Source organism: Nicotiana sylvestris, chromosome 12 (assembly GCF_000393655.2).
Source record: "Nicotiana sylvestris chromosome 12, ASM39365v2, whole genome shotgun sequence".
NCBI classification, from domain to species: domain Eukaryota; kingdom Viridiplantae; phylum Streptophyta; class Magnoliopsida; order Solanales; family Solanaceae; genus Nicotiana; species Nicotiana sylvestris.
The window spans coordinates 165,716,018-165,740,791 of NC_091068.1; the positions used below are offsets into that span (position 1 = coordinate 165,716,018).

General features: G+C 37.8%; 2 protein-coding genes across 2 annotated transcripts; both read left to right on the top strand.

Moving 5' to 3' along the window:
* The first annotated feature begins 6,752 nt into the window (after positions 1 to 6,752).
* LOC104238051 (histone-lysine N-methyltransferase, H3 lysine-9 specific SUVH1-like) lies at positions 6,753 to 13,267 on the top strand. Its single transcript, XM_009792320.2, has 3 exons — positions 6,753 to 6,914; positions 7,336 to 9,644; positions 12,833 to 13,267. Exon 2 carries the CDS (start codon positions 7,457 to 7,459, stop codon positions 9,590 to 9,592), a length of 2,136 nt encoding a protein of 711 aa, XP_009790622.1. The 5' UTR covers positions 6,753 to 6,914; positions 7,336 to 7,456; the 3' UTR covers positions 9,593 to 9,644; positions 12,833 to 13,267.
* Positions 13,268 to 15,374: 2,107 nt separating this feature from the next.
* On the top strand, positions 15,375 to 20,265 carry LOC104238052 (probable protein S-acyltransferase 1). The gene is made up of 6 exons (XM_009792321.2): positions 15,375 to 15,774; positions 16,883 to 17,062; positions 17,146 to 17,454; positions 17,841 to 18,062; positions 18,494 to 18,950; positions 19,991 to 20,265. Exons 1-5 carry the CDS (start codon positions 15,673 to 15,675, stop codon positions 18,929 to 18,931), a joined length of 1,251 nt encoding a protein of 416 aa, XP_009790623.1. The 5' UTR covers positions 15,375 to 15,672; the 3' UTR covers positions 18,932 to 18,950; positions 19,991 to 20,265.
* Positions 20,266 to 24,774: the final 4,509 nt, after the last annotated feature.

Genomic DNA, 24,774 nt, shown 5'->3' on the forward strand with positions numbered 1-24,774 from the left:
ATTAACGCACAATTAAGTAATAATTAAGCATAAAATTGTATATTTGGATATTAAATGCTAAAAATGCAAACGATACCTATTTTTTGTAATTTTTTAATTTTTGTAAAACAAATTTAATTACTAACAATTGTAGAATTAAATCCTACATGCAAAATGCGACATATTTTTGTATTTTTTTATTAATTTAGCAAATAAACATGCACAGACAAATACAAATAATTATTCAAAATATCACAAAATATCACAAAATTGCACACCAAGAAAAATTATTTTATTTTTGAATTTTTTGGGAGTAATTCTCATATAGGGCAAAAATCACGTGCTTACAATCCTGCCCAAAGTCGTTTGGGCATATCGCACAACTTCGAAGTCCAGTATTGGGGCTACCCCGTTCTCTTTGGTTTATGGCACAAAAACTTTAATACTTGTCAAAGTTGGGGAGCCAAGCATCAGATTCTGATACGCGACAAAGGAATCAAATGACGAGGCCATGAATACGAGCCTGAAACTATTGGATGAACAACGTAAAGCTGCCTTTGTTCGACTGGCCACCCACAAACAATGAATCGAGAGGTATTACAATCGAATGGCCAAACTTTGATACGTTAATGTCAGGGACTTGGTGCTAAGGAAGGTAACGCTAAACACCCAAAACCCAAATGAAGGAAAATTAGGTCCGAACTAGGAAGGCCCATACCAGATTCTCGAAATTACAGGAAAATGATCCTACAAGCTCGGCACAATGAGCGGCGAATAATTACCAAACAATTGGAACGTATCGCACCTAAAACGATACTGCTGCTAAGGTACGCCCCTTCCATTTTCATTTATATTTTAAAACTAATCCTGGTAGGTGTTCGATCAGAAATAGCGATGGACTCCTTGACACGAAGTCTTTAGGTCTAAAAGAACGCATTGAACTCTTTTTCCCTTAGATCGATTTTGTCCCAAATGGGTTTTCCGATGATGTTTCTAACGAGGCAACCATTGATCGTGCTAACTTAGAACAATTCAACAGTATCTGAGGCTTCTTTACAATAAACCTCAAATACTGAGGGCATTACCCTCGAATATTAACTTTGTTGTGAGGAAATTATTTCATGTCATCGGGGTCTCGATAGGAAAATTTGTAAGGGCCAAACGGTCAAACGAACCGTGCCCGCGTAGTTTGCTCGAGCCCTGGCATAGAACATGTACGCATGTATAATCAATTATAAAGAGATGTATTTTTCCTTACCAATATCTCATGCCTTTGAAAAATTCTTCTACTTTATAATTTCATGCTCTCGATCTATTATGTAAACATGCCTAAGAGACGATTATAACTAGAGTTCGGATAATTACCCCCACAATCGAGGACAGCCGCCCGAAAAATAAATGAGATCGAATTGTTAAAGCTTCGTGACCATAAGACCTTTCAGGAAACTCCCGATTTTTATAGGCCACGACCATCCCACTCAGGGACTGATACTTCGGGCAAGCTCGAAGTGAAACGGGGAAATAAACCCAAGGGGCAAACCCCGAACTAAAGAGGCTATTGCCAAATTAATATGGATCAGAGACGTCCAAATTCGGTAACAACATAGGCCTTCAAAATCTTTTATAAACCGGTTATAAGGGCTATCTCCGACGAAATCATAAAAAACTTCGATAATATCAAGCCTCGAAAACTCTAAAAACTACAAAATTATTCGAACTCTCGAACAGTTCCTTATTTCATGCTAAGGAATTTCAACCTTTGTGAACACGAATGATAAATAAAGGAAAAACTTTAAAGGCAGAAAAGGGGAGAAAAGCCTTATGTATATGATTAAACGATCATTTTACAAAGGCCACATCGGCCAAATACAAAATTTACAAAGGCCTAAGGGCTACTCTCACTTCGAGTTCGAGATATCACTCTTGCTCAACTACTAAGCTCAAGGGCTACTTCAACTCGATTTCGAATAAATTCTTACCCGGGGACGTTTTTCGAGTTCGAGATAACACTCTCACTCGGACATCAAACTCAAAGATTACCTTATTTCGAGTCCAAATAAATGATCTCACTCGGCTCCGATTTATCAAAAATCGCCTCAGGTCGAGTTCGAATATCCGATCTGGGACCGTTGAATACAATTATATAACGTTATACTAAGGTGCTTTGACACTTGCATAAAATAACAAAAGGACAACGGATTCAGGAGTCATGAAAAGGAAAAGTTTTTACATATCAAAGTTTCTTACAAGTGTCACATGTCCCGATCAAAAAATTCTTTTACAAAGGCGGACCAGCCTCAAAGCAAAAGCAAAAATTACTAGGCCTAAGCAGCACAATCCTTATCGAAGGAAGCTTCTTCACCTTCAAAATCTTCTCCGCCAGATCCGCTCACATTCTTGGAATCCTCCTCGGAAAATGCTATCTTCCGAGCTTTTGCTTACTCAGCCTTGGCGATCTCGAGTTCAGCAGATATATCAAAACTTTCAGTAAGGACCCCCTCGAGAGCCTCCCTTTGGGCCTGCCACTTTGAATGATCCACCATGCCCTTGGACTGCTCGAGGGTGGCTTCGACATCGACCTTGTATTGGGTCGCAGTAGCCTGGGCCTTAGTATTGGTCGCGGCCGCTTTAGATCTAGAAACCTTGAGCTCTTTGGCCTAACTGGCTAAATTGGACTCGAGCTCCTCGACTTTCTTCGCCTGAACTGAGGCATTCTCCCTTGCGAACTGAAGTTGATATTTGGATGACTCCAGCTCTACTTGGACGACCTCTTTTTTCGAGGCTAAGATATCCATACAACCCTTTAACTTTTCAGCCTCGGCTCGTACTTCATCTATTTGCCTTTGAAGGTCCTTGATTTGTTCGAGCCTCTCTCGAACCTGTAGAATTGGATCGTTAGTTGTTATCTCCGATTCGTCCTCACTATCATGAAGAACTCGGAATACCTGCTCAGCCATCTCAGCATGCTCATATTGAGCCTCCACCAAGTCTACCTGAAGCTTCTCACTAAGAAGCTTGTAAGTATCACATTTCTTAGTGAGGCCCTGGACCTCGGCCTTGCGTTCTTCTCAGATTCAAAGAAAGGCCTCGTGATGCAACACTGAAGTCTACAAGAAAGAAAGAAAATATTTGAGATATCAAAAAATCAAAGTCATAAAGAAATAATGCAATGGTCCTTGAACTTACCCGATTCAGAGCATGCTGGGCCTCGTTGAACAAACAACGAACTTCCACCGCATCCATCTTGGCTTGGTCCTCTTCAGTGACCAAGCATCAGAGATAGCTAGCCACCCCCACGGGGGTAGAGAAAACTTGTGCGTCATTCAGGATCTAGATGATAAGTAACCGCTTACGCTCGGAATCAATGCTGGGAGCCGAAAATTGGTTGGTCAGTTTAAAGCTCAAGAAAGCCTCATTCGAGCTCTTCCTCGGTACGTCCAAATCACCTAGACCGATGACATATTATACATCGGCAAAATAACCTCGGAAGAAATCTTCCTCTCCATGGGCTCCCTCCCCGTGACAAGTCTCCATAACTTGAGCGTCACGTATCATCGAGTCAGGAACTGGAGGGAACGAGGAGGAAACCCCGATCTCTATTGCCCCAAGTGGATCTTTCGAGTCATCATCTTCGTTTTGGGGAGACTCGAGCCTGGTTTATGACTAGCATCGACAACATCCTCGATAGCCTTCACACTTCGAGGTGATGTATCTTCGATTCTTTCGGCTCGGGCTCATCAGGTTGGGATAAAACAGATTTGGCTCCCGCCGGTCCAATGGTTCTTTGAATCTCAGTGCCAGCTCGTACACGAGTCACCAATCCAGAGTTTTCTTCTTCTTCATCTTCGGTCTCATCCATTAGCTGTTGGACGGACTCCAGAGTTACATGTATAACATCTCCCTTAGGCTTACGGGGCCTCCTAGCCGGCCTTTTCTTTTTTGGGCCTGGAGAACTCGAAGCATTCTTTCTTTTCTTCTCTTTGCCTTGCTTCAAGGCAGAAGAGGAAAGAAGTGTCTTTTATTCAGCAGAGGGGGGCTCATTAGTACATTCTTCCCGAGACCTATAAAATGGAAAAGATGAGTAAGTATAATAATGAAGCCGGAATGAAAACCTTTCTAAGGAAAAAAGATTACCGTGGTTATGGGCCTCCCGTTGGACCCTTGATAACTCCATCCAGGCACGCTCAGAGTAAGTTTTTTGTGATACTAATCCTTCGACCCATTGCTTCAGGTCGGGGATCACTTCCGGCACAGCGGCCACAACTGCAACACAAAAAACTTGGATGAGGGGAAGACAAGAAGTAAAACGGCAAAAATAAATATTCAAAGGCAAAATAATACTTACGTTCATGTTCCATTTTTTAGGGAACGACATATCTTCGGCAGGTATTAGATCCGAAGTCTTTATTCGGACAAATCTGCCCATCCAACCTCGGTCTCGAGTCTCGTATATGCTAGAGAACGGGGGTTTGGTGGCTCGGTGGTAAAGCTTGATCATGCCTCCACGATAAAGCTGGGGGACATAGATGCACATGAGGTGGTCGAGGGTAAAAAGATGCCCCTTGATCTTGCTTGCAAAGAATCGGAGGAGGATCACGATCCTCCAGAACGACCGATGGATTTAACCTAGGGTGACATCATACCTCTTGCAAAAAGCAATGATGATAGGGTCCAAGGGACCTGTCGTGAAGGGGTAGGTATAGACGCTTAGATACCCCTTCACGTGAGTTGTGATGGATTCCTCGGGGCTAGGCACTACTACATCCTTGCCTACCCAGTTGCACTCCTCTTTCACCTTCTTGAGGAGACCTTCTGTAATCGTACACATATACCTTGACATTAGTTCACATCGACCCGGTGTCGAGGGTGTATTCTCCACCTTGAAATCAGCAGCAGTGGCACACTTCGTCGGAATGAAGTCCTCAAGGGGATGTTTCGCCGCGGCTGCGGGGCCGACATACTTTGATGAAGAAGGGGTTTCCTTGTGCGGAATGATTTTTGAAGTTTTAGCCATTCTTATATGTAGAGAAAGATGAAACAGGGGAAGAAATCTTGGTGTTTTGCAATGGAACAAGTAAAAGAAATTCAAAGATCTGAGAATATAGAGCTTTGAAGAATGCAAAGATTTTGGAAATTGGAGGGAAGAAAATTTGTAAGTAAAGTTTGAAAGATGAAGAAATATGCATTTATAGGTTGAAAGCGACGGTTCAGTGCCAGTGGTTGCCGACCATCGACTGACAAGCATTAAATTCCTAGAGAACTGTACCTACGAGACGTTTCAGTCACCTCTGCTGCTTACGTCACGATGCCTACGTCATGATAAACTGAGGGAAAGTTCGAAGACTCAATTCGTTTCTTGTCATTGCACTCCAAAAAACGAGGGGACTATCTGTATACGGTTAAAATCGGGCTTGCCTAATTTTGTATGACGAATCAAAATCGGGGTGACAGATTAAGGTTCATCCTCGGTTATATCGGACCATGGTACAGAGATGTATTGATAAGCTCGTGGAACAATGACCGATCAAGATCGAGGTCAGCTGTGATCAAGACCGAAGCGAGAAAGAGATCAAGCGAGATCGAAGGAAGCCTGCTAGGTCGAATAACAGAAAGCCGAGATATCTGCGATCGGGCAAGGATTGTAGCGGAAATATCGGCACGTATCAAATCAAGACCGGACATTGAGCCAATCATGGAATTTCTTTCTATAATTAGAATTATACCATAAATAAGATTCATCTACTATGTAAAAGGGTCCTAATTATTTTGTAATGATCATATATTCACGCATAATCAAGCAATATACTACATTTTTCTCTTAAAGCTCTCTTAATTTCTGTTATTCAGTCCATACCTTTTTAGCACAATCTGTTGTTCGAGGGTGATTTAGCTCGAGGGCCACAATTGTTTATCACACCAATTTGCTTTATTTTACTGTTAATTTCTAGCGTTAATTCTCATATTTATCAGTTTGTGTCAAGTGAAATCACATATCCTTAAAACCACTTATAAGTTTAATTGTTATCCAATTTTAAGGGTAAACACTATACTAGTTTAACGAGTACAGTGATGATAGGTTTGAAGGAGACTATGTTGCATTATCACAAGTTTTGTTATTTATCGTGAAATGTATTTGATGATTGCCGTACATTAATATCAATAACTTAATTACCTTTTTAATGAAATATATTTGTTATCCGCTATATACTCCATATATAATCACACACACTTTCCATAAGATATAAGTAATTAATTCTCAAATTTATTATACAATATTCATTTTTAGGGAAAACATTTATTAGAATACATAGTTATATTTTTGTACCAAAAAAATTACAAGAATAGCATTTAACTGAAGGGTAAAATGGTCAATTAATTTGTGATGGGTATTTTAGTCTTTTACCTTAGGCTTAGGGGCTTCACTCATAATATAGTATGATAGAGAAGTCATAAAAAAGAACATTTACTGCCTCATTCGTTATAATTTATATGACATAATTTGATTCAAATAATTTAACTCAATACAAAATTTAAGAAAGAAATATATTTTTAAAATATGTAGCGTTAAATATGCTATAAAATGTTGAAACTTATAATGATAAATATATCATAATATTTACATGACTATAAGATTTTTTTTTGAAATAAAATACTATATATATATATAAAGTTAAATTATTTTCAACCACATTTAAAAAATGTATCACATAAAATGAAATAAGGAAAGTGAGGAGTATATCACTGTACTTTGTGTTAGCAGCCGGCACGTGACAAAGATACTGTAAGACACACTCCTAATTTTCTCTGTATTCAAAATCTCCCACACTGTAAGCATTGAAGTATGCCAAAGCTGTCAACTTCACAACACACTAAACGCAATTCTTCTTGAAAAGCTCTCTGTGTGGTTCAAAGATCGTTTTCCCAAATTTGCCCAGGTACTTATCCTTTTCAAGATCGTTTCGTTTGACTGAAAATGCTTGAATTTCTGATCCATTTGAGACTTATTTTGTTTCTGATAATTTTTCATTATTTTTTTTGTAAATTATTTTTCTTTTTATTGTCATTATACTATGAAGGGTTCCTATTACAAAATCTTGAGTTGGGTTTAGCTTATTTTGTCCTTTTGCATGTTGTTTTTTCTAAATTTTGGTGGAATTTTTGCTGGGTTTCTAGGGTTAGCTCCATTTAGGGCTTGTTCCTGTTCATTTCCCTTAAATTGTGAGTTTTTATTTGGATTTTCAGTCAACGTAGCCATTCTTGAGCAGAAAGTTTGCATCTTTAGCCTTTTTATTGGTGCATGATGTCCTAGAATTGTATTTTTTTTAATGGTTTTCTTACTTTTTTTTCTTGCTGTAGTAATTGGAGATTGTGCATGGATCTAGGTGGTAACAGGAAAAAGTGCAGAGCTTTGTATTTGGGTTATTAATGTGAGTGAAAGCTGTGATCTTTGTTGTTGTGGCTATTGATTTCGATTGAAATGGATCAAGGCTTTGGTTCAGACTCTGTTCCACCAGCAGGGTCCATTGACAAGTCTAAGGTTTTAGATGTTAAGCCTATGAGATGTCTTATGCCTGTTTTTCCATCCCCAAATGGAATGTCATCTGTTTCAACTCCTCAACCCTCACCTTTTGTGTGTGTTCCTCCAAGTGGTCCTTTCCCACCTGGGGTTTCTCCGTTTTATCCATTTTTGGCCCCAAATGGATCCGGAAGATCAGGTGAAAATCAGGAATCTTTTGGTTTTGGGACGCCTATATCTCCAGTTCCTTTAAATTCATTCAGAACTCCAACTGCGAATGGAGACACTGGGCCAAGGAGGCCCGGCAGACCTCGTGCTACGAATGTCTTAGCTGCAGAAGATGATGGTGTCTCTGATTCACAGAATCAGAGCGACCAATTCGGCAGTGGCTATAGCGTGCACGTTAATGATGTAGAAGACACAAGTACAGGAAAAAAAAGGGGAAGACCGAGAAAGACTAGGATGAGTCATCCAGCTAACTCCCATGTCGAAGTGGATGTCGATCCAATACTAAATCAGCTGCTTGCGTCCTTTAAACTTGTCGATGTCGATCAGGTTAAGAAAGCTGATGGTGATAAGGAGCTAGTTGGGCGAATACTATTGGCATTTGATGTGTTTCGTAGAAGGTTGACCCAGATTGATGAGAAAAGGGGTGAGACTCCAGGTTCTGCAAGAAGGCCGGACCTAAAGGCTGCTAATTTGCTGATGACAAGGGGAGCTCGGACAAATCAGACAAAGAGGATTGGAAATGTACCTGGGATTGAAGTTGGTGACATATTCTTCTTCAGGATGGAATTGTGCCTAGTTGGTTTGCATGCACCTAGTATGGCTGGGATAGATTATATGAGTGTCAGACTTACAGGGGATGAAGAGCCTATTGCTGTTAGCATAGTGGCCTCTGGAGGATATGATGATGAAGGGGATGATGGGGATGTGCTAATTTATACTGGCCAGGGTGGAGTTCAGAGACGAGATGGCCAAATGTTTGATCAGAAACTTGAGAGGGGTAATCTTGCTTTGGAAAAGAGTATGCATCGCGGAAATGAGGTGAGAGTAATTAGGGGTGTTATAGATGTTACAAATCCGAGGGGGAAGATTTATATGTATGATGGCCTTTACAGGATCCAGGAATCATGGGCAGAGAAAAGCAAATTGGGCGACTGCAGCATTTTCAGGTACAAATTGCTTAGAGTACCTGGGCAGCCTGAAGCATTTACATTGTGGAAATCAATTCAGCAATGGAGGGATGGAACAGCGACACGTGTTGGAGTTATCCTACCTGACCTAACATCTGGTGCAGAGAGTCAACCTGTTTGTCTTGTAAATGATGTTGATGATGAGAAGGGACCTGCTTATTTCACATATATCCCTAGTCTGAAGTACTCAAAACCTTATATGAAGCCTAATCCATCCATGGGTTGTCAATGTGTTGGCGGATGCCAACCTGGAGGGTCCACTTGCCCTTGCATTCAGAAAAACGGAGGCTTTTTGCCCTTTAGTTCACTTGGAGTTCTTGTGAGTTACAAAACCTTGATACATGACTGTGGTTCTGCCTGTTCATGCCCTCCGAATTGCCGAAATCGAATGTCTCAAGCAGGTCCTAAAGCGCGTGTGGAGGTCTTCAAAACAAAAAATAGAGGTTGGGGACTTAGGTCTTGGGATCCCATACGTGGAGGTGGCTTTATTTGTGAATATGCCGGAGAAGTCGTTGAAGAGTCTAGGGTAGGTGAGCTTGGCAATGACGGTGACGATGATTATATATTTGATGCTACCCGCATGTATGAGCCATTGGAACCTGTGCGTGATTATAACGATGTATCGAAAAAGGTCCCGTATCCCCTTGTAATAAGTGCAAAAAAGGGTGGCAATGTTGCTCGTTTTATGAACCATAGTTGTTCACCTAACGTATTCTGGCAGCTTGTTGTACGTGAAAATAACAATGAGACATACTACTACATTGCCTTTTTTGCCATTAGGCATATTCCTCCCATGCAAGAATTGACTTTTGATTATGGCATGGTTCCACCAGACAAAGCAGATCGTAGGAGGAAGAAGTGCTTGTGTGGGTCATTGAACTGCAGAGGTTACTTTTACTAGTTGTCATGGTCTGATGAAAGAAATGAAGTTCACTGGTCACCACTGAATCAAGGTTTGGTTTCCTTTTTAAATTTGAAAATATCTTATTTTTTTTATTTTTCTGCTCGTTTTGAGTTTTAATCCATGTTTGCTAGTTATCATGTGAACATAAGTTATGCAGAAATCTGAATAGCATTTTAGCAGTCTAAAGTTGCTTTATCTTCATTGAGTTTATGAATTGAAGTGTTTCTGAAGATGACTTTTTTCTACTTTTTGATTTATCCGTTGGGCCTGCTCAGATAAGGTTGCAAGGTTTCTATCTTTCCCTTCATCTTCACTAGTTTGCTGCCATTCTCTTTTTCTTGAATCCGATTTTTACAGTCCTTACATACCATTTTGTGGGACACAATTTGATAGAGGCACAGAACACAGGGACTTAAGAATTGATTGGGCGTTTAAATTAGAAGGTAGTCGTTGAAAGTTAATTGGCTAAGATGTTGATTTAACTTCGAGTTTAATGAATATGAGCTGTTAGAAATTGGGAATGGTCTAGTGGAATATTATTAGTGAAAGTGTCTGAAATATTTTCATGCTCATGATGGAGGAGTCTGAAGGTGTTTCTTGGCTAGAGATTTGACTAAGGAGAACTTAGAGATGTTAACCTGTCATCCTTAAACCTTAGTACCTTGGAGATCTAGACCATACTTATTCACCTGAAATTTTAGTTCATATTGCTAGCAAGGGAGGCAAGATGTGTGGTTGATGTGTCATGGTTTGTAAAATGAGCATCTTCCTAGTCTAAAATTATCTTTTTTTCTTGACTAGTAAGGTAAATTTTATTTAGTAAATAAAATTTCAGTACCTAGAAGGTATACTGCTAGGTACAAAATGTATACGAGAAGAATCTGTATTCCTTCACGAACCATCTTGACCATCTAAGAAATCTAGCATTGATTCTATGTCATTTACATCATTTCCTCTACCCCATAATTTTAAATTATATGGACATCTGTATTTTACAAAAGAAATATTTTCTATTTTCTCCTAAAAAATATCCAAGATACCTCTCTAACCAAACTTTGCCAGAAATACTTAAAGGATTGTTCCCCACAGCTCTCTGTGTTCCTTTCTTAACATTTTATTCCTGTGAGCTAGCCTGCTCGTTTTACATTCCCCTGCGTCACCCCGTGAACTCAATAGATATTCATAAACATGCTATATATTTGCCATGAAAATGCAATGCAGCAATTTGTGTCTTGCTGATTTAGCGTCTTCTTTGCAGAAGAAACACCTGCTGCATTTATTAAATCCTAATTTTGTAGATTGTCATGTGTGTGAAGCCTCATGCACTGCTATCCGTTTTAAACGAGCCACTTTTGTTGGGGGTTTTGTTCTCCTTAAATATTTCTAGGGAAAAAAGTGGTCTGACTTGTCAATCTCCTCCTTATCAAGGTTTGGTAGCAAAATTTGACAGAAAATTTACTTTTGCTTTTTCCTTCCACCATAAGGAATCCTTCCTGTGTTTAACACAGTTTCTTAATCCAGTATTTGTAGTAGTAATGTAACCCTATCAATTCTCCAATTATTAAAGTTTTTTCTTAGTTCTATCTTCCATCCATCCACTCCAATCACTGTGCAATTGTAATCTCTTTATATTTGCTAGATTGAAGAGACCTGAAAGTTGTCTTTTAACGTACCATTATCCATCCATTTATCCAGCCACAATCTGATGTTTCACCATTTCCAACTTTGAATCTTATTCTGTCCAAAAATTGATTGCGCAAATTTCTGATTTATCTCCCAACAGCCACACCATATGACCTGTTAATTGGCTTTGAGCACCATCTATTCTCCATTCCATGTTTGGTTTGATCACTCTTTTCCATAGCTATGCTTTCCATAGATGAATCTCCAATGCCATTTGACTGAGAGACTTTTATTATGTAATCTAAAGTTCTTAATACCCAAATCACCATCTGGTTTGGCTTTCGTCACTGTGCTCCACTTATTAAGTTGATTTTATTTCTGTCCCCTAGAAAATTGCATCTACTTATGTGTAACTTGACGTCAAGTATGTAAAAGTTCCAACCAATTCTCTGTTTTCCCCAAGGTTTCAGCTTTCCTTACACTTCGCCACGATTCTTTTCCACACCCCTGAATCTTTGTATCTGGCTCCAACAGGTGATCCCAAAGTAAACTGTTGGAAATATTTCTCCCCTGCATCTCATTATCTCGGCCAATTCTTGTATATTTTGTTTACAGTTAACGGGAAAGATCTGCTTGCTCTGAGATAAATGTGTAGGCCAGAAATTGCCAAAAAGGCCACCAATTAGATAGCTTTTAAGCAAAGTCTTGCGCCACATAGGAACCAATATTACCAGCCCGGTACGAAATGTGAGACATTTCCACATAGTTTCCCGCTTCTCCATCAATTTTACAGCCTGTAATCATAAGCATTTATTGAAAGTCTCCATAACCAATAACATTAAGAAAGATGATATAGTATGCCTTAATCCCCTTGTAGGGGCGAAAAAACCTACTGGAGTGCCATTGATTAGTATAGAGAGCTACAGTTGATATACAAGTCTTCATCCACATGATCCATTTATCCCCCAAACCTATTTGTTTTTTAATTTAGGAGAAAAAACCAATTTAGTTAAATTTTGAATTAAGCTGGAAATCAGAGAAGAAAAACCAGTCAGATAGTGGATCTGAGGAAAAGGAATGTGTTTTTCTTTTTTGCTTTTGTTACTTTTGTTTAATATGGGTAGACTATCCAATGTGCATTGAGAGAGTAGATATAATGATTATCCTCCATCCCGATTTATTTAAATGTGGTGATGATCGCCTTGAAATGTGCTTACTGTCTTTGAAGTTTTTAGGAATATGTTAAAATAATACTAGTTAGAAAATGGGTGAAATTAAACATATAAAAAGTTGCATCAAATCCAAACAAGTATAAAGTGATATATGAGTGTTTGAATGTTAATGTGAATGTTCACCTTATTGTATGTCAATTTGAGTGTTTTAAGGTCAAGAAAAGCTACTTTTTGGAATTGACTAAAATAGGAAGTAGAGCAAATAAAATGAGATGGAGCATTGCACCTTAAATCAACTGATTTCTTTACCGAAGTTGTCTGAATTCCTCCTCTTTTCTCCTTTCTCTGATTCATTCCTTTCTTGCCATTTGATCTTCTCTTTTCCTGTGTTCTTTGATAGTCATGGACAATAACACTAAACATGTTGGTTTTCCTCTTGCAGTTGATCAGTAGTTGAAGGTAGGAGCAAGGTTTTGGACTTTTGATGCACCCTCAAAATGGATAGCCATTGAAATCTAGTAGTATTAATTATGTCATCACTGGAAGCCAGACCAGGATATTGTAGCTTATCGCTTGCAACAACGCGAGACCTTTTGTAGCTTTTGATGTATTAAAACTTAGGATTGTTATTGACAGGGTAAAACCAAATGAAGGCAGGTCTTTGCTCTTCATAATTTTCCCCATCTTCGGCTGGCTAGTTGATGTTATTGTACTATTCCATATCAATGTATTGACAGGGTAAAACCAACTGAAGGCAGGTTATTGCTCTTCATAATTTTCCCCATCTTCGGCTAGTTGATGTTATTGTACTATTCCATATCATTGTATTAAACTGTAGTGTTATTTTGTTGCTGTTGCATGGCACTTTTTCCCTTCATTTTAAGTTATTTGATAACCTATAGAGGGAAGATAGTCACGCCTAAACTTTGTTTACAGTTTGGCCTAGACCTTCTCATGAATAGTAGACTACTGGAATCAAGCTGCTTTCCTTATTAATCTTACTAGTATTCATTCCCAACATAATTTTTATTAGAAAATATTGCTTGAAAAATACGATATACACAAAGAAGCATGCGAATGGTATTATTTTATGAACATGTAAATGCAATCGATATCCATTGTTTTGTCTCTCCTATAATTTATTTATTTTGCTTTTTAAAATTTGGATTTTTCTGGTGATGACACTTATCATCCTATCCTTGTTTGACATAGATAGATTTTGCTTTTTTAAAATTGAAATTTTTCTGATCATCCTTTCTTTGTTTTGCTTCTCCTATTATATAAGATATATTTTGGTTTTAAAAATGAGAATTTTTCTGGTGATGAGACTTATCATCTCATACATGTTTTGTCTCTCCTATTATATATAGATAGAAAATATAGAATCTATTTTCAATATAAAGTTTTAATTTTTACATTCTTTACTATGTTTGTTGTGATTATTTCATTATTATATATTTTATTTTGTGTGAAGTAATAATAACCTGTGAAGACTTTTTCTCTTATTTTAATAATATATAAATGTTTCTCCTTTTTCTTCGTAAATAAATTGTAAAAATTGCCGATTCCAACAATGGAAGAAAGTTTTTATTTATTCGTAATTGCCAAGTTTTATAAAAAATAAAGTAATTGAACGTATAAATTTCTCCCATTGCCAACAAACGTGGGACATTTATAAACGTGGGAAATTTTGGGGTAATACAAAATAAATTTTTTTAAAGGAAAATGAACACACACCCCAAACAGGCTATTAAGCTTATTACCGTGTTGTCTTTAGATGATAAGATACAGTATCAAATATGTACAATAATTTTTTAAAACTATTTCACTACATTCTCGCAACGTCTGAGAAAGTATATTTAATAAGTTAGACTTGAAGTAATTATTATGTTCTTAAATTTTCAGGTTTAATAAATAATTTTAAAAAGTAGAATATCAAATATGTAAATTAATTTTTAAAAAGTATTTTACTACATTCTCGCAACGTCTGAAAAAGTAAATTTAATGATTTAGACTTGAAGTAATTTTTTTTTTAATTTTAAGGTTTAGTAAATGATTTTTAAAAAATGCCCAAAAAGAGTTTGAATCCAACGTGGGAGTCCATGTTGTAGTTAAGTGGGAAGGTTCAAAAAATTCAAATTATTTTCTATTTTAAATTATTTTTGAATTTCCAAATATATTGGAAGTTTGTCCTAAAATTTAACAATTGTTGAATTGTGGTTATGCCACTTGGCATTCTAACATTGTTTTGCCTTTCCTATTCTATATAAATATAGAATATAGATTGTGTTGTGTTGCTTTCCCTTCGGAGTAAGGTAAAGTCTGCGTACACTACCCTTCTCAGTTTCCACTTGTGGGATTTCACTGGGTTGTTGTTGTTGTATTGTGTTGCTTTTAATCGGGAATTCCAATGATACAATTATAGAAATATCTTGTCGTAATTTGAGCCACCGCAATAGAAGAAAATTTGAGTTAATAATTTTTTAGTTACTAGTAAATGACTAAATATTGAGATTTATAATTTTGAATGTCCAAATACCATTTTCTTTTACTTGTAAGTTAATAAATCAATGTGATTATCATGATATTTTTTCTGGGAAATAAATCACTGATCTGATTGAGTTGAATGGGTGAAGCTATGTGTGGTCAACTAAATACTCTTTGCCGAAAAATTATACCGTATATAAAATAAAATACAGGAGTACTTGTTATTGATAAAAACATAGAATTTGAATATTGACACCACTGCTGATTTTTGATCCGCTTCGACTAGACTCGCTAAGGGAAAATTCCTAATTATGCACAGAGAATTGAGTTGCCTTTTGTTCCTAAAAGATTAATATCAAGGGCTGAACTAAACCAGATTGAAAGTTAAGACCTCTCTCCATTAAAAGATAATCCGCGCGAAATGTGCGAATGAATAAGAGAATTATACTCCAACTTTTTTTAACGGTAATGAGAGAAAAAAGAAGAGGAAACATCATTCTTGGGTTCAGTTTTGTCGTCAGCATGTAGAGCTGCGAATGCTGGTTTTGATCAAAAAAGAGAGAGAGAAAAATAGGGGGGCACTAAGAGAATAGAGGGGAGAGAGACAAATCCTGCTTTCCTTTTTCTTCTTCTTCCTCCTCTCCTAAGTTTTTTTTTGGCACCAGCACCCCACAATATAGAATCTTGATTTTTTTGATCTCAATTATATAAGTTATGGGTATGGTTTTACGTCTATAATAATAAAATAACAAAGTATATAAATTTCTAAGCTTCAACTTTTTTAGATTTATTGTGATGGGAAGTGGGATCACAAATCAAGATTTGGCTCTTTCTTCCAAATCTATGGACCCTCCTATATTGAAGAAAAGGCTTTATCAAGTTTGGAAGGGTCGCAACGTAAGCTCTCTCTTTTTTTCTTTTCTTTATCTTCCTTTTTGAAGAAATTCATTGCATTGCATGTAAAGGTGTATGAAAGAAATTTGTCTAAAAGCTATTAAATTCTCTTAACAAATTTATTATGGTTATTAGAATGAGCCTTGTGCACGAAGGTGAGCCTTGGCATAACTGGTAAAGTGTCTGCCATGTGACCAGGAGGTCAGGGGTTCAAGCCGTGAAATCAGCCTCTTACAGAAATGCGGGCTAAGGCTGCGTACAATAGACCGTTGTGGTCCGGCCCTTCCCCGGACCCCGCGCATAGCGGGAGCTTAGTGCATCGGGCTGGTCCTTAGAATGAGCCTTGTGCAAAATCTTACATATGATCTGATTTAACTTTTTCGCTTGGTGGATCAAGAGAAAGCCAAGAGTCTATTGCTAGTGTTTAAGTTCTACCTGATCCTTTAACAAAAAGGAAAGCTGAAATTAAATGAGAAATGTGTCACTGATTTGAGGTTCAATTACCTTATCCCATAAAAGGGCAGCCCAGTGCACAAAGCAGACCCCATTTACACAGGGTTTGGGAAAGGACCGCACCCTCGAAGGTCAGCCCAGTACTCCATGGATCCCCTTCTACCTTATCCCATAGTAAATGACATCATCTTTGAGGAAGATGTCCAGGGTTAGTTCTAGATTAGTTTAGTAGTAATTGGCCTTTGGCCTTTGAGAAAGAGATTTGTGCTAAAGCATGCCAATATATGAACTTAAATAAAGGTGCTTTATGATCAGTGTAGATCGAAGTTTTGCACGTGGAAGAAAGTGAATTCACTCACTTACGATCTCGGTTATCATTAGGTGCAAGCCGTGGCGAAGCTTCAGTATGTGTTATATAACTCTAAAACGTACTATTTTACCTATATATACAGTGTAATTTTTCGACGAAGGGTGGTCAACTGGCCACCCTTATGACCATGTGGTTTCGCCACTGGGTGCAAGAGCATCCGCAACATGTAATAGGGGCTTTTACAAATTCATATTGCTTCATTTATCATAAGCTAAAGCAAGCAGCCAATTACTACCTATCTTTTAATGCAGAATAGCTCAATCGTAAAAGCTTTGTCTAATGTTTCAGAAATTTCTCTGTGGGGGGAGATTGATCTTTGGTCCCGACGCAGCATCACTCTACTTATCAACATTTCTGATAGGGGCTCCTGCATTGACATTTTGCATAAAAATGCTTTTGATGATACCAAAAGTCAGTCCAGTATATGGGCATGTTGTACTAATTGGGGGACTCATCATGTCAGTTTTGGTATGTAATTAAGTACTTGAGGATAAAATCACATAAAACTTTCTACTAACAATGCTCAAACCTAATACATTGACATAGTGCAGGCCTTGAGTTTTCTGTTCATGACATCTTCAAGCAATCCAGGAATAGTTCCTAGGAACTCAAGACCACCCGATTTGGATGAAATATTAAATACAAGTACTGCATCTATGGAGTGGGTCAACAATGCTGCCCCTGATGTAAAGTTACCAAGAACAAAGGATGTTTTTATCAACGGTCATTCTATCAAAGTCAAGTTTTGCGACACATGTTTGCTATATCGTCCTCCACGTGCTTCTCATTGCTCAATTTGCAACAACTGCGTTCAGAGATTTGATCATCACTGTCCCTGGGTTGGCCAGTGTATTGGAGTTGTGAGTCATCTTTTCAATTCTTAGTATGGTTTCACTATCTCTCTTCTGTTGATATTTCAAGAGCAGGTTCTTTATCTTTGAAATTGGAAAAATAGAATATAAACGCAACATACATGTTCACAAGAACAATTTATTAGGCGTTAAAACATTGATATCAGTAATATTTAATTAGCTTCTGCTCTAGTAGGGAAAAGGATATTGGCATTCTTATTCTCATGCAGGCTTAATTCTGTAGAACCAAAATTAAAAATCTGAAGTTTCAACAGAAGTTGAATATTCGATAATATGATCAGGAAAGAAGCTGAATTATTGTCTGTAGAGTTCTGCTATAAAAGAAAGCTCCCCTCTTTCACTTAAACCTTTTCCTTTTGTTGCTTTGGTTGCAGCGCAACTATCGGTGCTTTATACTATTCATATCAACAACAACAACTTTGTGCATATATGTTTTCACATTTTCGCTGCTGAACCTCCTTGGACAACCAGGAAGCTTTTTGCGTGCTATGTCAAGGGATATCATATCTGTGATTTTGATTGTATATTGCTTCATCGCTGTCTGGTTTGTCGGAGGGCTAAGCGTCTTCCATTTTTACCTGATGTCAACCAACCAGGTTATACTCTCGCTCTTCAATGGTAGTTTTGTATAGCTAGAACATAATTGGTCGATAACAACTTAAATTCAAATGCATCAATTCAACCTCGTGTGCTTTTTCATGCGACATCTCTGGTGATGTGCTGCTTGGAGATTCTTTTGAAATTTGGGGATTTGACATCACATGTTGACGAACTTCTGCATTTTCTTTCCAGTCAGTCCATTCAGAAACACTTCTATAGTTGGATGCACCTCATGTACACATTTGAAAAGATAATTTAACAAGAAAACCAGTGCAAAGCATTTAGCATAATGTTCTTTTATTTGTGGTCACAATATACAGTTCCCTAAACTATTCTATGGCTTCTTATGATGTTTGTTTCTTATGGACTCTTCTATGGTTGCGAAAAGGAAAGGGTCATCTTATTTGTATTGCACATCTTATTGCAGACGACGTATGAAAACTTCAGATATCGTTATGAAAAGAAAGAGAACCCATACAGTCGTGGCATTTTGAAGAATCTCAAGGAAATCTTATGCTCTAAGCCCCCACCTTCTTTGGTCAACTTCCGTGAGTGGGTAATTGAAGAAGACGATCCGAGTGTGAAATCCATCTCGATGAATCATAAATACGGTTCAATCAACTCTAAAGGGAAATTTGATCTAGAGATGGGAGGCATACTTGGAAAAGATGGTACTTTGCAGAATATGGATTATAGTGGGATTGATGACACTTTGAAGAAGGCGAGGAGTGACAATGCAAATTTTGATCCTCTTTTCTTTCCTGATGATCAAGACACGAATGATGCAGAGTCGATGCATTCAAATGGACAAAGAACAGTGGAAGATGGCAGAACTGATGAAGGCAGGAACCACGGATCTTCATAGCAATTCTGCATAGATAAAGGTAGTTTTTTCTTATACTATATAAAAGTTTTAATCTAGCGTTTAATAAGAAGGCCAATTACTTATCCACACGCAGCAGCCTTGAGCTTGTTCTTGATTAACTACGAATCCCCTCAGTTGGAAAATATGGCGAAAGTTTACTCTCAATATAGTAAAAGTGTAAAACTTGAATATATCTAAACAAATGTACTGACTACTGAAGGGGAGCGTTGGAGTAAAGGTAAAGTTGTTGTGTGTGACGTATACGTAATGGGTTCGAGCCATGGAAGCAGCCTATCAGTGGGTAGGCTGTCTAGATCCCCCTAGGGGTGCAACTCTTCCCCAGACCCTGCGTGAATGCAGAATGCTTTGTGCATCGCCCTGCCCCTTCTAAAGTACTGACTGCTGTACATCCTCCATTCAAAGGTTTTTGCTACTCAAGTTCAGTTTTCGAGTCATTCCACCAGGTAGGTGGAAAAGATCCATCATACCTATTTTTAGCAGTAGTGATTATGTGCACACAGCTGAATTTGCAATACGCCTGGATGTTGAAGTGACTGCATTAACATTTATTCAACGATCGTCTGCATGCTGTATTGTGCTTATTATCACTTGCACACTTGTATTTTCAACCTTGCATCAGGTATCCGGATATTGTAACTGGGATCGCAATACTTGCTGCGTTATCCTGTATATCTAATGTTAATAGAGATGATATTTTCCCCTCAATGTTTAGCCTGTGAAAGAATGATTTCATTTTACTAGATTCTGATGAAACTAAAGTAACCAAGAAACTAGACAGTTTCTGACTTCAATGACTGATAATCACGGTACTCACTGTTTATTTTTAGGCAATTTTCTTATGTTTTAACATTTTACACTGAATATATTGTTTCTGATATTGCGGGTTCAAACTTTGGAAGTCTGATTTTTTCTGAATTTGGTTAGTTTTTGAAAGCAGTGGTGCTTTTTACTTGGGATCATTGCTCTTTATTGATGACAACACTACATATTATGCATTTTAAGACAAGTCAATGACAGAAACTTGCAATGTTTTCACAGGTCGAGCGAATGAATGATGCTTATCGACAGACATTTGTGAAGGCATCATCATCAGATGACTTATTTGAATGCACAAGTTGATTTTGCGGAGGCTGAAACGCGAGTAGTTGCTTCCTTTTATGTCTTCAAATATGGAAATTACACTTTTGGAAAGTCTTTGGTACATAAATGAAACATAAAGAGTGGGAAATTGGAGCTAAATGAGGGTACTCTCTTGTACAGTATTTATATGATTTATGTTCTTTCCAACTTGTCTCCTTGTTTACATTTTCTCTAGTTTTGTTTTAGATTTAACGCTTTTCTATCTATCTATCTATCTATCTATCTATCTATCTATCTATCTATCTATCCATCCATCCATCCATATTTGTTCTAATATTTTACGGTTGTTATAGTAAACTGTTGTTACAGAGAACATATATCATAACATAAAATGAAAAACTAGTTCCAAAGAAAATTTGATCGTTATAGTGAGATGCTAATATAGAGGATGACTGTTTTAAAGAAGTCTTGAACAATTATTTATTTAACTTCTAAAGTCGCTCCATGCACCTATATAAGTTTGAGGCAAGTACTATGTCGAGATTGTGTTGAGATTCAAGATATAAGTATTGGATGTGTGTGGTTATAATAGTTTCTATAGTATGCGAGTTGTTTAACCGCATAACTACACATTAATGTGTTGATATGACATAATTGAATTTGAGTATTGTTGGCTACGTAGGGGCGGATCCAACACAATAACTACGGGTTCCCGTGAACCTAGTAGTTTTTGTCTAGATATTGTATTTGTATTGAAAAATTCATTAAATGTATAAAAATATTCAGATTGAAACCCAGTCCATTAATCCAATTAATATTGAGATTTCTTTAGGAATTTGTACACTTAAAATTCTGGAACCGAGAATGTTAAGTAAGTAAGTTCCCTCGGATAGGCTAAGCTTTCTAGACCACGACCCTAGGTTGAATTGTGACATCTTGTCTATTAAAATTTTAGTAAAAAATACTGAATGTATCTAAAAAACAGTTAAATGGTCAAGACATTGCATTTAAATTAAAAGAGTTAATATTGCAGTTATGATTATTAGAATGGTTAAAAGATAAACCTTTCAACACTAAATTTTTCACCCTTTTCTTCCGGGGAGAAATTCAAAAATAGACAGTTTTACAAGTGGTCATTGAAAATAGTCATAGTTTCAAAAGTAATCGAAATTTAGCCACTTTTCATGTAAAGATAAATATGAACGAAAACACTGTTCAAAATCCAGAAAATATTCCAGCATAATATACTGGAGTTCCAGTATAATATACCGGTTCAACATAATATGCTGGAAGTTCATTCACGGGTCCTCCATTCTCCAGTATATTATGCTGGAACTTTCCGTGTGTTGGAGTTCCTGTTGAAGTTTGGCAAAATGCCAAAGTCCCACATTGGTTGGGAGTTAAGTTTGGGGGGATTTTTCCCCTATAAAAGAAGGCCTAATGTTTAGGATTGAAAAACACCTCTCATTTGCCTTCTCATCTGTTTAAGGCATTTGTATCTTCTCTTTTTAGTATTATTTCACTTGTATTTTTGGAGTGAAATAAAATATTGGTTGTGTCCGAGGAGTAGGCAAAATTAGCCGAACCTCGTAAATTCTGGTGTTCCCTTTATTGTTGTTTTATTGTCTTATTTATTATTTGGTGGCTGTCATAATTTTTGGTATAGTAGTTGTGACTTATTCACACTATATACATTTGGCTTCCGCAACAATTGGTATCAGAGCCAAGGTACTGTCTAAGTATGCTCTGTGGTTGCAGCATAGTCTGATCTTCCACATCAGAAAAGATTTATCTTGGTAACTGAGTCAAGGTTCTGTCTGAGTATGCTCTGTAGTTGCAGCTTAGTCTGATCTTCTACATCAGAAAGGAAATAATCTTGATTTGTGTCGTCAGCTATTAAATAATATTTGTGTCAAATATGGGGGACAATAAACAAGAAGAATCTACATCAAGTGTCAACAATACGTCATCATTGGCATCTTCGCTTATGACAAGAATTGTGTCAAATGCGAAATTTGCGGTAGAAATTTTTGACGGGTCCGGACATTTTGGGATGTGGCAAGGCGAGGTTCTAGATGTCCTTTTTCAACAAGGGTTAGATCTGGCCATTGAAGAAAAGAAACCAGATGTTATTGGAGAAGAAGATTGGAGAATTATCAACCGTGTTGCTTGCGGTACCATTCGATCCTACCTTGCTAGAGAGCAGAAATATCCATACACAAAGGAAACTTCTGCAAGTAAATTATGGAAAGCACTGGAGGATAAATTTTTGAAGAAAAACAGTCAAAATAAATTGTACATGAAGAAGAGACTGTTTCACTTCACCTATGTTCCTGGTACCACGATGAATGAACATATCACCAGTTTCAATAAGTTGGTCACAGATTTGCAAAATATGGATACAACTTATGATGATGGTGACTTGGCCTTAATGTTGTTGGCGTCACTTCCTGATGAGTACGAGCACCTTGAAACTACTCTACTCCATGGAAATGACGAAATTTCTCTCAGAGAAGTTTGTTCAGCTTTGTACAGCTATGAACAAAGAAAGCGAGAAAAACAGAAGGGCGGAGAAGGAGAAACACTATTTGTGAGGGGTCGTCCTCAAAATCAAACGAGGACAAAGAAGGGAAGATCCAAGTCAAGATCCAGACCCAGCAAAGATGAATGTGCCTTTTGTCGAGAAAAAGGGCACTGGAAGAAAGACTGTCCGAAGTTGAAGAATAAGGCCAAACATAACAATGGAAAGGCCATTATGGATTCAAATGTAGCTGATTGTGATGATTCAGACTTCTCATTAGTTACAACAGAGTCATCAACATCATCAGACATATGGTTGATGGACTCGGCTTGTAGCTATCATATGTGTCCCAACAGGGACTGGTTCATGGAATTTCAAGAAGGAGAATATGGAGTCATCCACACAGCGGATAACAGCCCTCTTACCTCATATGGCATTGGTTCAATACGATTAAGGAACCATGATGGAATGATCAGAACATTGATAGATGTTCGATATGTACCGGATTTGAAGAAGAATCTCATCTCTGTGGGAGCCCTAGAATCAAAAGGGTTCAAAATCATTGCAGAAAATGGAGTGATGAGAGTATGCTCCGGTGCACTAGTGGTAATGAAGGCTAATCGGAAGAATAATAATATGTATCGCTATCGTGGCAGTACAGTTATTGGGACAGCGACAGTGACATCCAGTGACGACAAAGAGGCAGAAGCAACCAAGCTATGGCACATGCGCTTGGGACATGCTGGAGGAAAATCCTTGAAAACTCTATCAGATCAAGGATTGTTAAAAGGAGTAAAGGCTTGCAACTTGGAGTTTTGTGAGCATTGTGTCAAAGGGAAACAGACAAGGGTTAAATTTGGTACAGCGATCCATAATACTAAAGGCATTTTGGATTATGTACACTCTGATGTTTGGGGTCCTTCCAAAACACCTTCATTGGGTGGGAAGCACTATTTTGTAACCTTTGTTGATGATTTTTCTCGAAGAGTGTGGGTGTATACAATGAAAAACAAAGATGAAGTGCTGGGAATTTTTCTCAAATGGAAGACGATGGTGGAGAATCAAACAGGCAGGAGGATCAAGTGTATTCGCACAGACAATGGAGGTGAATACAAAAATGATCATTTCAATAAGGTCTGTGAAAATGATGGCATCGTCCGACACTTCACTGTTAGACATACACCACAACAGAATGGAGTGGCAGAACGTATGAACCGGACCTTGCTGGAGAAGGTACGGTGTATGTTGTCCAATGCTGGCTTGGGCAAAGAATTTTGGGCTGAGGCAATTACATATGCATGCCACCTCATTAATCGTCTACCATCTGCTGCTATTGATGGCAAAACACCATTTGAAAAATGGTACGGAAAACCTGCTGTAGATTATAACTCTTTGCACGTGTTTGGCTCAACTGCATATTATCATGTGACAGAGTCAAAATTGGATCCAAGGGCAAAGAAGGCTATTTTTATGGGAATTACTTCTGGAGTCAAAGGATATCGCTTATGGTGTCCTATGACAAAGAAAGTAATATTCAGCAGAGATGTTACCTTTGATGAATTTGCTATGGTAAATAAGGTAACAGAAGATACCAAACAAAATGAAGGTGCTTCTAAGCAGGTGGAGTTTGAGGGAAAATTTATTTTTCCTACACAAGAAGCAGAGGAGGAAACAAATGAAGATTACCCTCTGGAAGGAGAGCCAGTAGAGGAGATTCCAACTCAGGAATCTCAACAACAACTTGAATCAATAGCAACCAGCAGGCCAAAAAGAACAATAACGAAACCTGTTCGTCTCATAGAGACGGTTGCTTGTGCAACCTCAATTGTAGCTGATGATGTTCCTACTACTTATAAAGACGCTGTCCAAAGTTCAGAAGAAGATAAGTGGAGGATTTCCATGAATGATGAAATACAGTCCCTTCATCAGAATCATACATGGAGATTGGCCAATCTCCCGAAGGGAAAGAAAGCAATTGGGTGCAAATGGGTATTTGCAAAGAAAGAAGGATTTCCTAACCAATTAGATGTTCGCTACAAAGCAAGATTGGTGGCCAAAGGATATGCTCAAAAGGAGGGAATTGATTACAATGAAGTGTTTTCTCCAGTTGTAAAACATTCCTCCATTAGAATTATGTTGGCTTTGGTAGCACAATTGGATTTGGAACTAGTTCAGATGGATGTAAAAACTGCGTTTTTACATGGAAACTTGGAGGAGGAAA

What these genes read in the sequence shown, in the direction of transcription:
- LOC104238051 (XM_009792320.2), top strand. Translation starts at nt 7,457, where the DNA reads ATGGATCAAGGCTTTGGTTCAGACTCTGTTCCACCAGCAGGGTCCATT.
- LOC104238052 (XM_009792321.2), top strand. Translation starts at nt 15,673, where the DNA reads ATGGGAAGTGGGATCACAAATCAAGATTTGGCTCTTTCTTCCAAATCT. An exon ending in AAGTTTGGAAGGGTCGCAAC is followed by an intron (nt 15,775 to 16,882) that starts GTAAGCTCTCTC and finishes CTAATGTTTCAG; the next exon opens with AAATTTCTCTGTGGGGGGAG. An exon ending in TTGGCCAGTGTATTGGAGTT is followed by an intron (nt 17,455 to 17,840) that starts GTGAGTCATCTT and finishes CTTTGGTTGCAG; the next exon opens with CGCAACTATCGGTGCTTTAT.